Raw genomic sequence first — 12,861 nt, 5'->3', positions numbered from 1 at the left:
AAAAAAGGAGGTGTGGTTGGTGGCTGGAATCCTGCTGGTTGGTTCGAAGCCAACTTCGTTCTTTTTTCTTCAGGCATTTGAGAAGTAAGGATTTACTGTTTTCCTCTTTTGTTTATTTGTGAAATACTTCATGCAAAAAGCTGTGTTTGTTTGATTGGGAATTACTTGCTGCCATACTATGTTTTTGGAATTCATAAAAAAAAAGCCATTTACTTTATCTTATTGCTGCACCAAAGAAAGCTGAGGCTCAAACATCGGCTTTCAGGTTTGAGGAAACATAAACTCTATGCATATGTGCACTATGGCCTAGTAATTATTTATATGCAGAATTTATGCTTTAGTCCAAATTTCACATATGATTTTCAATTCGTTTGATAAGAAAACATCAGATAAGTTATCACGTGCTTTAGTTGCATGAATTGCCATGGATCCTTCTGCATTGGCTTATATGTAATGAGAATGCTCATAAAGTTCTTTGCCTTAGGTTATAAAAAAATGTATTTACTTTTTCAAACAAAACTGTGAAGATTCCTTCCGGTTTGCTTCTACGGAGATATCAGATTTCTCAGAGAGTCTTGTAGAAGCATTCTTTCTTACGGATTAGGTCAAAGCATATATCATTCTTTCTTAGGGATTGGGCCAGAGCATATTTCTAGAATTTAAGTTATTGAGCTGCTATGTGTACACTGAGAAGATTTACATACATACCATTCAAAATTTTTTTTTATGTGTTTACAAATCTAACACCCAAACTTAAATTTTACACACATTCCACATTATCCTATGCATGAAATGGTGTTATCTCTTTGCAATATAAAAGACTTTGGGCCTGTTTAGCTGCAATTTTTTTGCCGTTTTGAGACTTGTTTAGCTGCTGTTTTCTGCCCTATTTTGTTAATGTTGGGCTGCCGGTTTTTCCTGTTTTTGGTAGGATTTGGGCTGCAATTTTAGCCCTATTTCGGTGAGGTTTGGGCTGCCACTTCTTACCCTGTTTTAGTGAAGTTTGAATTTTAGCTATGTAAACACATAAGAATTAAGTGGTATGCATGTAAATCTGTCATTGTTCTTTAATGGCTATGCTTGAGACCTATTATTTCACTTTATTTCTTGCAATTAAAATATGAAATACATGCTCCAAATATTGCTTATGATTGGGCTGAAATTTTGCATGACTTTTTTGGAACCTTTTGGATTCACTTGAGGTATCATCGCTTCATGTTACATTTTTGGTAGGAGTTAAACCATTAATATTCCCGCATATATTTGCACATTTGATATTTAAACTTCATGTTACATTTTTGGTAGGAGTTAAACCATTAGTATTCCCGCATATATTTGCACATTTGATATTTAAATCTTGGGCGTTTAATGGTGTGTTCTTTGTGCTTGCTTGCAAGTAGAACACATGTATTTGAGGAAATGTTTGTTTCACTATTTTTTTGGATGAATTAGAGGGATGTTTTACTCTATTTGATGTTTCATTGTCGTTGAACTTGCAAAGGGGTGGGCTTGCCCTACTTATCTCAAAGAATTCAATTATGTAAAGAACTTAGTCATGCCCATGCTTGAGCTTAAAGCTTATAAACTCGAAGTTCATATTGCTTGAATTTTAAAACTTTGAAGTGCTTCTTCGGGGATCACTTTATTTATTATTTTCTTTAATAAAGATTAAACGTTATTTGGAGGCTTTAAATGGTGCTATTTGGGGCTAATTTTGGTGGTTTGACTTTGGCCCTTGCTGTTGCTTTCTTGGCTTAAAATGTATGAGCAGCTAAGCTTGATTTTATTTTAAGGTTTTGAGCTTTTGGCTTGGGGTTTGTGCTGTTGGTTTGAGTTTGGCTTTCTTCTTGCTATTCCTAGCCGTCACCCGTCACCCCTCCTTTTGGCCGTGATTCCTTGTCTATGAATTTTTTGTGAATGGCCTTGGCTCGAATTCCCCTCTGCTGTCCCTGGCCGTGAGCCTTCTCCTGTGGCTCCTTTCTGTTGAATTTGGGCTTGACTTTCTCCTTACTACTCCTTACTGCCCCTGGCCGTGAGCCTTCTCCTGTGGCTCTTTTATGTTGAATGTGGATGGTTTGGGTTGACTTTCTCCTTGTTGCCCCTGGCTGTGAGCTTTATCTTGTGGCTCTTTTATGTTGAATGTGGATGGTTTGGGTTGACTTTCTCCTTGTTGCCCCTGGCTGTGAGCTTTATCTTGTGGCTCTTTTATGTTGACTGTGGCTCCTTTGTGATTGAGTGTGGTTGGTGGCTCCTTCTGCTGCTCCTACCTGAGAGCATCTGTTTGGGTTCCTCTATGTGGTGTTGGGTTCATATATCATTGGAAACTTTTGATTTAAGGTGGAATTGAATGACTTTAATGTTTGCAAGGTGAAATACTTCAATTCTTGTTACTTAAATAATTCAAATGCTCTTTTTCCACAAGATGATCTTTTAGATGTTTGAGACAACTTTGAGGCGTGTTTGGCCGCTTGGGAGCCACAGTTGAAGGCTTTATTCGGTAGTATTTGGCTGCGGTTTTGGGGGGTTGGTAGCTGCAGTTTGAGGCTTTATTTGATAATATTTAACCGCGATTTTTAGAGGTTTTTGTGCTGTAAATATTTAACCGCGATTTTTAGAGGTTTTTGAGCCTTTGAAGTATATTTTTGCAAGACATTTTGAGTTGCGATTTTGAGGCTATTAACAGTGGCATTTTGATGTGACATGCAAGGTTTTTGAGTTTAGAAAGTGGCCGTTTGAAAACTACATCCCTTTTGTTTGATTTGTGAAATATGAAACTCTTACAACTTCATTTCGGGAAATCATAAAGTTAATATGAATCAGATTCATGAAGGATTTGAAAGCTCATAAAATTATCTTTTATGAAAGAGTTTCTTTTTGGAAGTTTGTCATTAAAGTTTGGATAACATAAACATCACATTTGAGTCCAGGTTTGAGTGCGTGAGTATATAGGTGGCGGTGGAGCCGTGTATACAATTGTCACATTGATTCGGGCCTGTTTCGACCTGTTCGAAACAAGAATTGGAATGAATATTCTTCTTGGCTTGATGCATTTATGCCAATTATAAAATTTGAGAAAATGATATCCTTTTTGGATTGATTCAAGGATCTTGGGTTCTCTTTTTCAGGTCTTTTCATCACAGTTTTGAGGTTGCTTCACCCTTCATCCTTTCGATCTTTTGGGTGGATCAGTTTCTCCTCTCTCTCATCCCCATTTTTATTCTTTTTTTCCTTGCTTCTTGGTTCAGTTTTCGGTGCTTATGTTTGACACATAAGTGCTCATATATAGCCTTTTGCTATATATGAAACCATCAAACAAGATCGCAAACAGGTCGGTTTTGTTTTTGGGGCTTAGGGCGATGATGACAAAGGCATACCAGTGGTAGAACGGAATGATATTTCATCCTATGACATCATGACCCAATCCATGGGGCCCGATGAATATAGAATGATAGTATCATTCACCAACACAAGACTAACGGGGGAATCGAGTACAAATATATAATTTCTGAGCCTAACCCTGACCCGAGTACTTGAGGTTTTCTTTCTTCGAATTATACAATATTTATAAAAATATTTTCACTACAAAATTGATACAACTTCCTTTTTGTATGCCTGAAATTCATGTGCATGCTAAAATATAAATTTTAAATGTGTTACAATTTGGTTGTTCACTTGTTGATTATCGATACCGGGCTAAGGAGTACCCTCCTAAGTTAGATTTAATATGACACCCTTCTAGTTGAGTAGCGGGCTCTATGCATCCGGGTGACCGATAGTAGCTTTCAACGTCGCTCGAGTACAAATATATTATATTTGAGTCTAGCCCCGACCCAAGTGCTTGCGGTCCCCTCTTTTCAGATTTTTCGTATGTTTTATTATAATTTTTGGGCAAAACACTCGTTCTTTTTCCGGGATATTCCCGAGATTTTGATAATTTTCTTGGAATTGTCATTTATCGATTTTTCCCAAGTTTTTCCATCATGGGTCATTTGTCGATTTTCTTGAGTTTTGGAAGCAATGTTTCTTTTATTTATACAGTGTATACTAGCTCGCTTAAAGGAGCAACAGACCTCCCATATATACATGTTTGATTTATATTACAACATTTTACTTCACAGCATACTGTACTGTTCTTTCTCTTCTATGCCGCACATTCTACTATTCTTTTCTTATTATACTGCATGTTTTATTGTTCTGTTACACACTATATCTTAGTGTAGGAAAACCTAATGATTACATGTACCCTTTAAAACTAATATCAATCCCAAAGGTGCTACGACGAGGAGCTTGGAGCGACACCGTGGGCAGCACGATGAGGACACTCAGAAGAGCAACATCAAAACAAATTCACATCACTAATCACTTTCTTTAGTTTGAATAACAAACCATAGGACTTCGAGGTGGTTTGCTTAGCGCAACATAAACCCTCATCTTATCTTTAGGATTTTTGCATAACCCTGTTGTGCAATTATAAGTCCCAACACTTTAGGATTCCAACGTTACTGTGCGGTACTGTGCAAACCCTCCTATCTTTTTAGATTATTTGTACTATCAAATATCGTGCAAATATAAATCCTAAATTCTAAATAAATTGCAGGATCAAACATTAAATAACATCATTTCAAAGATATAAAGTCAAACAATAGGATAGTTGGGAAATCACCGAGGTTCTCCCTTGATTTGTGATATCCTCTACTCTTCTTTCCTTTGGATTCATGCAAATAATTGTTCCTATTTTGAGCCACTCCCATTTGATTTTCTCATGTCCAATTTTGGAAACCTAAACTTTGAAATCTTGAAGGCAAAAACCACTGATTTTAATCGAAAGTTTTCTTAAATGATCCCGGTCATTTGACATGTAATTAACTATAGGGGTTTGCTTCTATAGGGAACTTGGAACCCAGATAAAATAAACTCTATCTAATCCTTATATTAGGTAGGGGAACTTATTGGCCTCATATAAAATATTTCGCAGACCAAACAGATGTCACAAATTCTTTATTGTAGGTGATTGAGCCTACTACAAGTGATATTTTTATTCTTCGGAAAAAGTGTATTACTTGTGGTATCGTGCTTAGTCATTCAATCTATCTAAAATGTGAGACTTGCTTGGTCTCATCTATTTTTTTAAAATTAAAATATTACTTTCTAAAAATTAAATTTACATCAAAACTATTTTCATATTTATAAAACTCATCTCTCTTTTTCAAAAAATCATAAAACCAATTTTTTAAAGTTAAAAAAAAAAATAACGACCGACAATTGTCAAGGACAAAAAGTCCCACATCAACTAGGTGTAGGGCCGAAAAACAATATTTAAATCATGGGTTGCCCACCACCCCGAAGAACTCTTTTGAGAGGTGACAAGTGGCATCAGAGAAGATTACTGCCTACCAGGTGTGTGGACTCTCCATGGTCCAGTGAGACCCTCGGTGAAGCAGATCCGTGACGAGGGCGTCACGTGATTAGGTGGAGGTGAATGTCACAAACAAAAAGTCCCACATCGGCTAAGTGTAGGGCCAAAAAACAATATTTAAATCCTGGGCTACCCACCATCCCGAAGAGCTCTTTTGAGAGGTGACAATATGCTTTAGTTTCTTTATTAAATAAATTATTTCCAACCAATATGCTACACATTCTATGGCAATCAATAATTGATGTTAGATGATACTTGATGATTTTGATTAGTATAGGAATTCAATCAACGTGGTCTTACAAGAGGGAAGGCCATCCATTCCTCCAAAAGAGGCTGAGAAGTCCATGCCATCAAATTAACTTTTAAAATATTCAAATTTTAATCTGATGTTTTTCAATCCAAATTTCTTGCTGAAATGATTAATTCTTTGAATAAATCAAAATCAAATTCCATTTATGACACATTCCTTAATACTTAAATTGTAATAATCAGTTGTCTAAACTTCAACCAGGCCTCTCACACGATTATTATTTTATTGCAATCACTAAAACTTTTAAATTTTTTATTTTAGCAACATATTTTTATGGCGTCAGCTTTAGTGCAAATAGGATTGACGTGTTTGGGGTGGAGGCGTGATGGCTGTGTGGTGACGCACCATAATTTTTTCTGTTTGACAAAATTGTGTTCTATTTAGTTTTTAAAAAAACTGCTATTGAAAGTTATATTTTGCTATCATATCTAATTACTAGCGGTGGCGGCTAGAAAACAACGATCTCAATCTTTCAAAAAAAAAAAATATAAAGGTAATAACCCACTAAAATTTTTTGAACAACAGATTTACAACAAATTTCTTCAAACAACTACAATCACCCCAAACAAACCCTGAATAATTATTATTTTTTGCATACCAAATACAACAAACAATACAATAACAAAGCCTTAATCCCACTACGTGGGGTCGACTACATGAATCCTTTTTCTCCATTGTGTCCTATTTAGTGTCATATTTTCATTTAGTTCTAGTAAATTAAGATCATTTTTAATACAATAAGCCCAAGTCTTCCTAGGTCTACCTCTGCCTTTCTTAACACAAGTCGAATTTAAAACATCTACTCTCCTAATCGGATCATCTAATGGTCGACGTTTAATATGACCAAACCATCTAAGGCGACTTTCTCTAATTTTGTCTGTCACAGGAGCTACACCAACCCTATCACGAATATATTCATTCCGCATTTTGTCTCTAAGTGTAAAGCCACTCATCCACCTAATCATTCTCATCTCGGCAACACTTAACTTATTATTATGCTTCTCTTTTAAAGGCCAACATTCAGCGCCATAGAGCATTGCAGGCCTCACCACCGTTTTATAAAATTTTCCTTTCAGTCTTAGCGGTACTTTTCTATAATAGGGCTTTTCTGCTATCCCTTCTGTTGATTGGTCACTCCCTATGAAGTATAGACACGACATGATACAATATGACGACACGACATAATTGAAAAAAATAGGACACGATACAACATAAACATGTTTTTCTATATTTAATAAATTATTATTATAAATATATATTTTTAATATTTTCTATTAAAGTTATCACAAAACGACAAATGCGGTCATCAATAAAACTTTATAATTATAAAATTTGTTTTTGACAATATCAAAATTACATTCAAAATAGCAAAAAAATTATCAAAATACTTGATACCAATTTCATCCATAATAAAGTGAAGCAAAACATAGCAAAATGTCAAAATATAATAACATAATTATCACTAATTGAAGTAATGCATTTGGTATTAGTGCCATCATTTGTGCTAGCTCCATTGCCTTCATCAATAACACATTCACCTTCATCAACAAAAAATACTGTTTCTAAGCATGACTAATCAAGAGAAAGATTAGCAACTTCAAGGATTCCAATATCCTCCATTATATCTAAGACAACTTCACCAACATCTCATAATTTTGTGTCCCCCTGAGAATATTCTAGGCTCTTCCTAGACCTAAGACAAAGATTAGTATGAACAAATACCAAATCTTCACCTCGCTGCGGAGTAATTTGTTCCTCTTAAGTGAATTGATAAAATAATATGTGCTCCAGTTTCTTTCGCAACAAGAAGATGAACACGATTAAGCCAAGAATTTGAAAGCTAAATTTTGCAGCTGTGGGGAACTTGCTTCATAAATCATCCGCCATGCCTTTCCATCCATAATAGGTCTAGAAGCTATGGAGTCATGATCAACAAAAACACCTCTAAATCCAATAAATTAGAAAACTCCAAATTAACAATATATCTTTCTTCAATGTTTGGGAAAATCATTTTTAAGCATTTATTTCTCAATTGATATCTCCATTTCCTTATTTGGAGCTTCACTTAGCCAAGCACGACTAAAATACCTAATAAAAAACACATTTATAAGTGACAAAATTAATATAAGTTAGGATTAATAATGAATAAATATCAAGTCAAATAATACCTTGAATTGAGAGAGTGAGCTAGACAGTGAAGAGTGTTGTTTTTATTTCATCTTTCTATTAAAATCTCATGTACAACTTTATAAAAATTAGAGTCTTCACTATCTCTCTTTCCCTCATGTCGATATATAATACATTTCACCTTTTCTATCATAGAATACCATATATTGTAGACAAGGTAGAAACAATGTTTATCTGTATCAGCCAATCTTAACATGTCGCTCACAAGTTCTGTAAAATCAATAACATAATTAATTTTATCCCACCATACATCATTGAAGATTTTTTTGCTTCACAAAATTTTGCCTTGTTTATATCATTATCACGATATATATTCCACTTATTATTGATCACCATTATTTGTAGACCTGGTTTTATTGCTTTGAATCTCGTAAGCATGATTATACTTGATGCAACATGGGTCTCTGCAATGACCAACATTTTCAGCTTTATAAAGTCATTAAATATTGATAATATCATTGATTGATTCATAATAAATGTTTTTATAAAATTTATATCTCCTATAATGTCAATTATACAGCTGCATTGCTCCATAAGTTGTTTCATTTCCTTATATATTTTTTGGAGCACATTTATTCTTCAATGCTAAGTTCAATATATGAACAACACAAGGATCCAAAAAAGATGAGAATATTGGGCCTCAATCAATGCTCCTGCAACTCTGCACATGTATTATCAGTGATTATTTAAACCACTTTATTTGAACCTATGCCGCAATTACTTATTTAATTTCATTAGCAATGTAGAACTTATCTTTATATGCTTCTTCAAAGTTAATAGATTTTATAAATATTAGTCCAGATTCTGTGACGCCGTAGAAATTTAAGAGAGGCATTCTTTGCGCATCTGTCCAACTATCACAAACTATGATTACTCATTTCTCATTCCAGTCTCTTTTATAGGCTCAAGCAGTCTCAAACATGTGTTCTCTCTCTTTGAAGCAAGTTTGTTCTTAATAAATTATAACCAGGAGGAATATATCCATGGAATGTGTTGTTAGCTGCATATGAGAACACACTAAAATAATATGGATTTATTGCCTAATGAAATGAAAGAGCCGCAAAGTAAAACATTCGAGCAATTTCTTCCTGCAAGATCTCAGGCTTGCAAATTAAATGCTTTTTATAGCAGACATTTTCTTTTCTTATGATTGATCTCAGGCTTGCAAATTAAATGCTTTTTATAGCACTATTATCCGACGTTTTCTTTTCTTATGATTATAATCATAACCTTCGGCTCTAAATGAATGCCCACTTACCTGAGAGCTGCACTACTGATTAGAACCACTTTGCCTGGGCCCGAAAGAAGGCTATTGAACCATCTTAAATGCATCATTCTTCTTTTTCCACTCTGCATCAGCATCTAACTTCTGCAGTTCTTAAATTTACGTTAAAATCATTTTAGAACATACTCAAATTCCAACTCAGATTGTCGAAGCAAGTATGCTCTAGAATATGTTCCCTTAAATTTTCCATGACAAAAATGACCTGAAATTCTATGCTGCCTGCTGCTCCAATTGTTCCCATTTCCTCCAATTTTGTGACATATGCCTATAAAGGCTTTGTCTCATCCTCAATGAGATTGTTAGAGATACTAGTAGTTAGCATTATCCTATTTATCAATTGCAGAAAATATAAACATTTAAAATTCACACATATATATAATAATTAGTAAAAGGATGGTGGGGGAATTTTCATATACAATTCAATCAGAGTTTTTCATAGTAATTGCATGTGGAAGGAAAAAAAATGCAAGTGGCCTATTTATTTAGTTATTATAGTACATATATATATATATATAAATCATAAAAATCATAAAATTGGGAAATTTACGTACATACCACCCAATTCTTATGAATTAACATCCATAACACCTAAACTTCAATTATTACATACAGGCCACATTACCTATGAATAAAAAATGTGTATTCCTCTGTTAAACGTCAAAATGGAAGTGTTTTTGATGTGAAGTGAAGGATTTGGGTGGTATGCATGTAAATGCTCCAAAATTAAAAAGAAAACAAAAACTTTTCTGTCTACTGTTAAAAAAAAAATATTTCGAAAAGAAAACCGCACTTACCGCACACGTGGATGGGTACTGGCTCCAATCGCCTCTCTTAGGATCGTCCTTAACTGAGCGTCGAAGCTCTGGATCGCGAGGCAACTCGATTATGAGGCGACTCCGTGACGACGAAGCGACGCTCGAAGCTCTGGATCGTGAGGCAACTTGTTCAATGACGCTAGAAGCTTTGCATCGCGAGGCAAAGTGATGCTCGAAGCTTTGTATTGCAAGGTAACTCGATCAGTGACGCTCGACGAGGACGTTGCTTGCTTCGACAGGCTGCTGCGAGGCTTTGGTAGGACCTAAGCACATTCAAACATGGATGCTTTGTATTCCGCTTCACCCCTCGGCTTTTATTTCCCGTGTCTGCGTTTGGTGTCGAGCGGTGTTCCTTCCGTGGGCGTGACCGGGAAGGCAGAAGTGTTGACACTTTTATTAAGTGTCGAACACGGTATCGACCAATGTCGGAGACGTGTCCGTGTTCCAAAGTGTCAGACACGTGTACGGCTTCTATTTGGGAGTGTCGATGCTTTCATAGGTCACTCCCTATTTGTACTAGTGAGAAGATTCTTCTCCCTGTCGCTCTCGACCCTTGCTTCCATCATTTTGTAACATTTTTTCATCTATTTTTCTTAATAATTTTTTCTTAGGCTCTTCCTTTACAATGAATTCTTCCTCTCTAAAAAATTAAGCCGTCAGAAGTCCACCAAAACCTTCCTTCATCAAAAAGTGTAGTAGTTTTGAACTCCCTCTTGTAACGGTTCTATGATAACCATTTATTTGATCTCAATGTATAATCTTTTCCCAAGCAAATGATCCCACAGTAATATTTGCATTTCCTAACAGGCTAATGCACCAAGAAGAGCAAGTGTAGTAGTTTTGAACTCCCTTTTGTAACAGTTCTATGATAGCCCTTTATTTGATCTCAATGTATAATCTTTTCCCAAGCAAATGATCCCACAGTTATATTTGCATTTTCTAACAGGCTAATGCACAAGAAGAGCAACTTATTGAGCATCTAAGATATATATTTTATTTATTGATCATTTGCAGTTATGCGTGTTTGTTCCTTTTAAATTTTTTTAAGCATTTCCTTAATCCCAAAACACATGATTCAATATTCTACTCATAAATGTATTTTCAGAAAATTCATGGTTCTGAAAGGGGCGAAGCAGCTGCCTTGCTTCTTTCACCGAGGAGACCTTCATCAGTATCTGATGTCGATGTTGCAACTTCCGGAAGTCAGTTTACATACTTTCTTACTGCTCCACTGCTTGCTTTTATCCAACTAGTGGGACTTAAGTCAGACATTGATGTTGTAAGTTGACTTGACCACTTTGTTTTCCATTTTGAAGGTTTAGAATGCCTTATTTGATATGTATATAGGATTGTTCAGGATGTATGTAGCAGTGCAGAGTCCATTCTTTCATCGGCCATAGCTGAGTGGGAAGTAATTCTCTGCACGTCAGAAAGCCTGGATCAGGTTTGGGCTCAAGTTCTACCAGATCCTTTTCTTAGGCGGCTGATCCTTAGGTACATAAATGCATAATGTTTCTCTAAATCCAAGTTCTTTTTCTCGAGTTACTTAAATAATTAAAGTTTAGATTAATTAAATCGTAATCGTAATATCATTAAAAAAAATCCAACCTTAAGGCCTCGAGTTAATGGCCTAGCACATATGGTTGGATATCTGAGTAAAAAAATTAATGATGAAACCTGTGGAGAAATAAATTTATGGAATTCTAGGTTTTCTTTTTACCATCTTTTATTGTAACAGCTTCAAGTTAAAATAATAATAATAAAAAAAATTATTAGTCTTGTTATATCCCTTGAATTAATGAAACTCCTGATGCGGTGGCTAGTTTTTCTGATGGCCTGTGGTTGTGGGTTGTTTTATGTGGCTGAGGGTTGCGGTACCATAGCAATTTTCTGCAGCATTATTGTTCCTTGGGGGTTAAAGAAGGCTTTTTTTTTTTGAGGGGATTACCCCCCTTGTATTGAAGTGCTGGTCGCAGGTTCCACAGCTTTTCAGTGAGTACCAAACAATATGGTGGCATGCATTCAGGGGGTTGTATATGCAGTTCTTGCAGGCGTCTTTACCATTGGCTTCGCTTGCGCGGACTTTTTAAGCATAAAAGTGCTTCTTCAGTACAAGTTTCTTGGGATATTTAAATTTTGAAGTTATAAATCTGAAATTTTTATTAAGTTTGAGCGCGTGCCAACTTTGTTTGTTAGTCTAGGATATATAAGGAGTCCACATATAGTAGTCTGAGGCTTGTAATTCATAATTTTTGGTTTGGAAAGACCTTTTTTTTAGTTTTTAATCTGCTGTCTATAAGTTGATGTGTGATTCTTTTTAGGGGTTTTCACACACCTACGACCTGAAACATAATGAGTTAAATCTCAAACATCTAAACTTTAACATTTACTGACCACCCAAAATACATCTCTCTCTCATATTTACCACTCTCCGTAACTACTTGAAACTCTCTGTAACTACTTGAAGAAGGATCACAGCTCCGCTATCCGTCTTGGCTGCAGATGCCTGCTGAAGCCGAAACATGCCTTTGCCTTTGGGCATGTTGCTGCTGATCCATGTCCTCATGGCCGACCACTGAAGCCCAAGATCCCCTCACTGCTGCCATCACGAAGGAAACTAGTTTACTTATACAAATTATTATCTTCTCCTCCACCTGTGATGCTGCACGTGGCTGCTGTTTTTTGATTGCTCGATCTCTAAATCTCAGAAACCAGGGGAGTTAGTTAAGTTCACAGGATTGCCACTAAGGCAAAGCAGACGGTGATGCGACTGCCTGGATCGAAGGAGAACCAAGTAGCTGCTGCGGCGTGGGGTTTGGAGGTGGTTGACCTCAGCTTAGGAGGGGAA

The 12,861-nt window shown here is 35.8% G+C and overlaps 1 protein-coding gene across 5 annotated transcripts in view; it reads left to right on the top strand.

Annotated features, from left to right (window-relative positions):
• The window catches only part of LOC110030764 (protein SCAI homolog), a 35,527-nt gene that overhangs the window by 16,447 nt on the left and 6,219 nt on the right, over positions 1-12,861 (top strand). For 3 of the 5 annotated variants that reach the window (XR_002294678.1, XM_020733669.1, XM_020733668.1), the window contains exons 7-8: positions 11,119-11,292; positions 11,371-11,507. Coding sequence is in view for 4 of the 5 variants with exons in the window: in XM_020733669.1 (XP_020589328.1) it covers positions 11,119-11,292; positions 11,371-11,507 (311 nt within the window). In the remaining variant the exon portion in view is untranslated. Of the gene's footprint in view, positions 1-11,118; positions 11,293-11,360; positions 11,508-12,861 lie in introns of those variants that run through there. The other 2 variants (XM_020733670.1, XM_020733671.1) reach the window with 2 other exon arrangements.

Source organism: Phalaenopsis equestris, unplaced genomic scaffold (genome assembly GCF_001263595.1).
Source record: "Phalaenopsis equestris unplaced genomic scaffold, ASM126359v1 Scaffold000760, whole genome shotgun sequence".
Lineage (NCBI taxonomy): Eukaryota > Viridiplantae > Streptophyta > Magnoliopsida > Asparagales > Orchidaceae > Phalaenopsis > Phalaenopsis equestris.
This window is presented reverse-complemented; position numbering and strand designations above follow the sequence as displayed.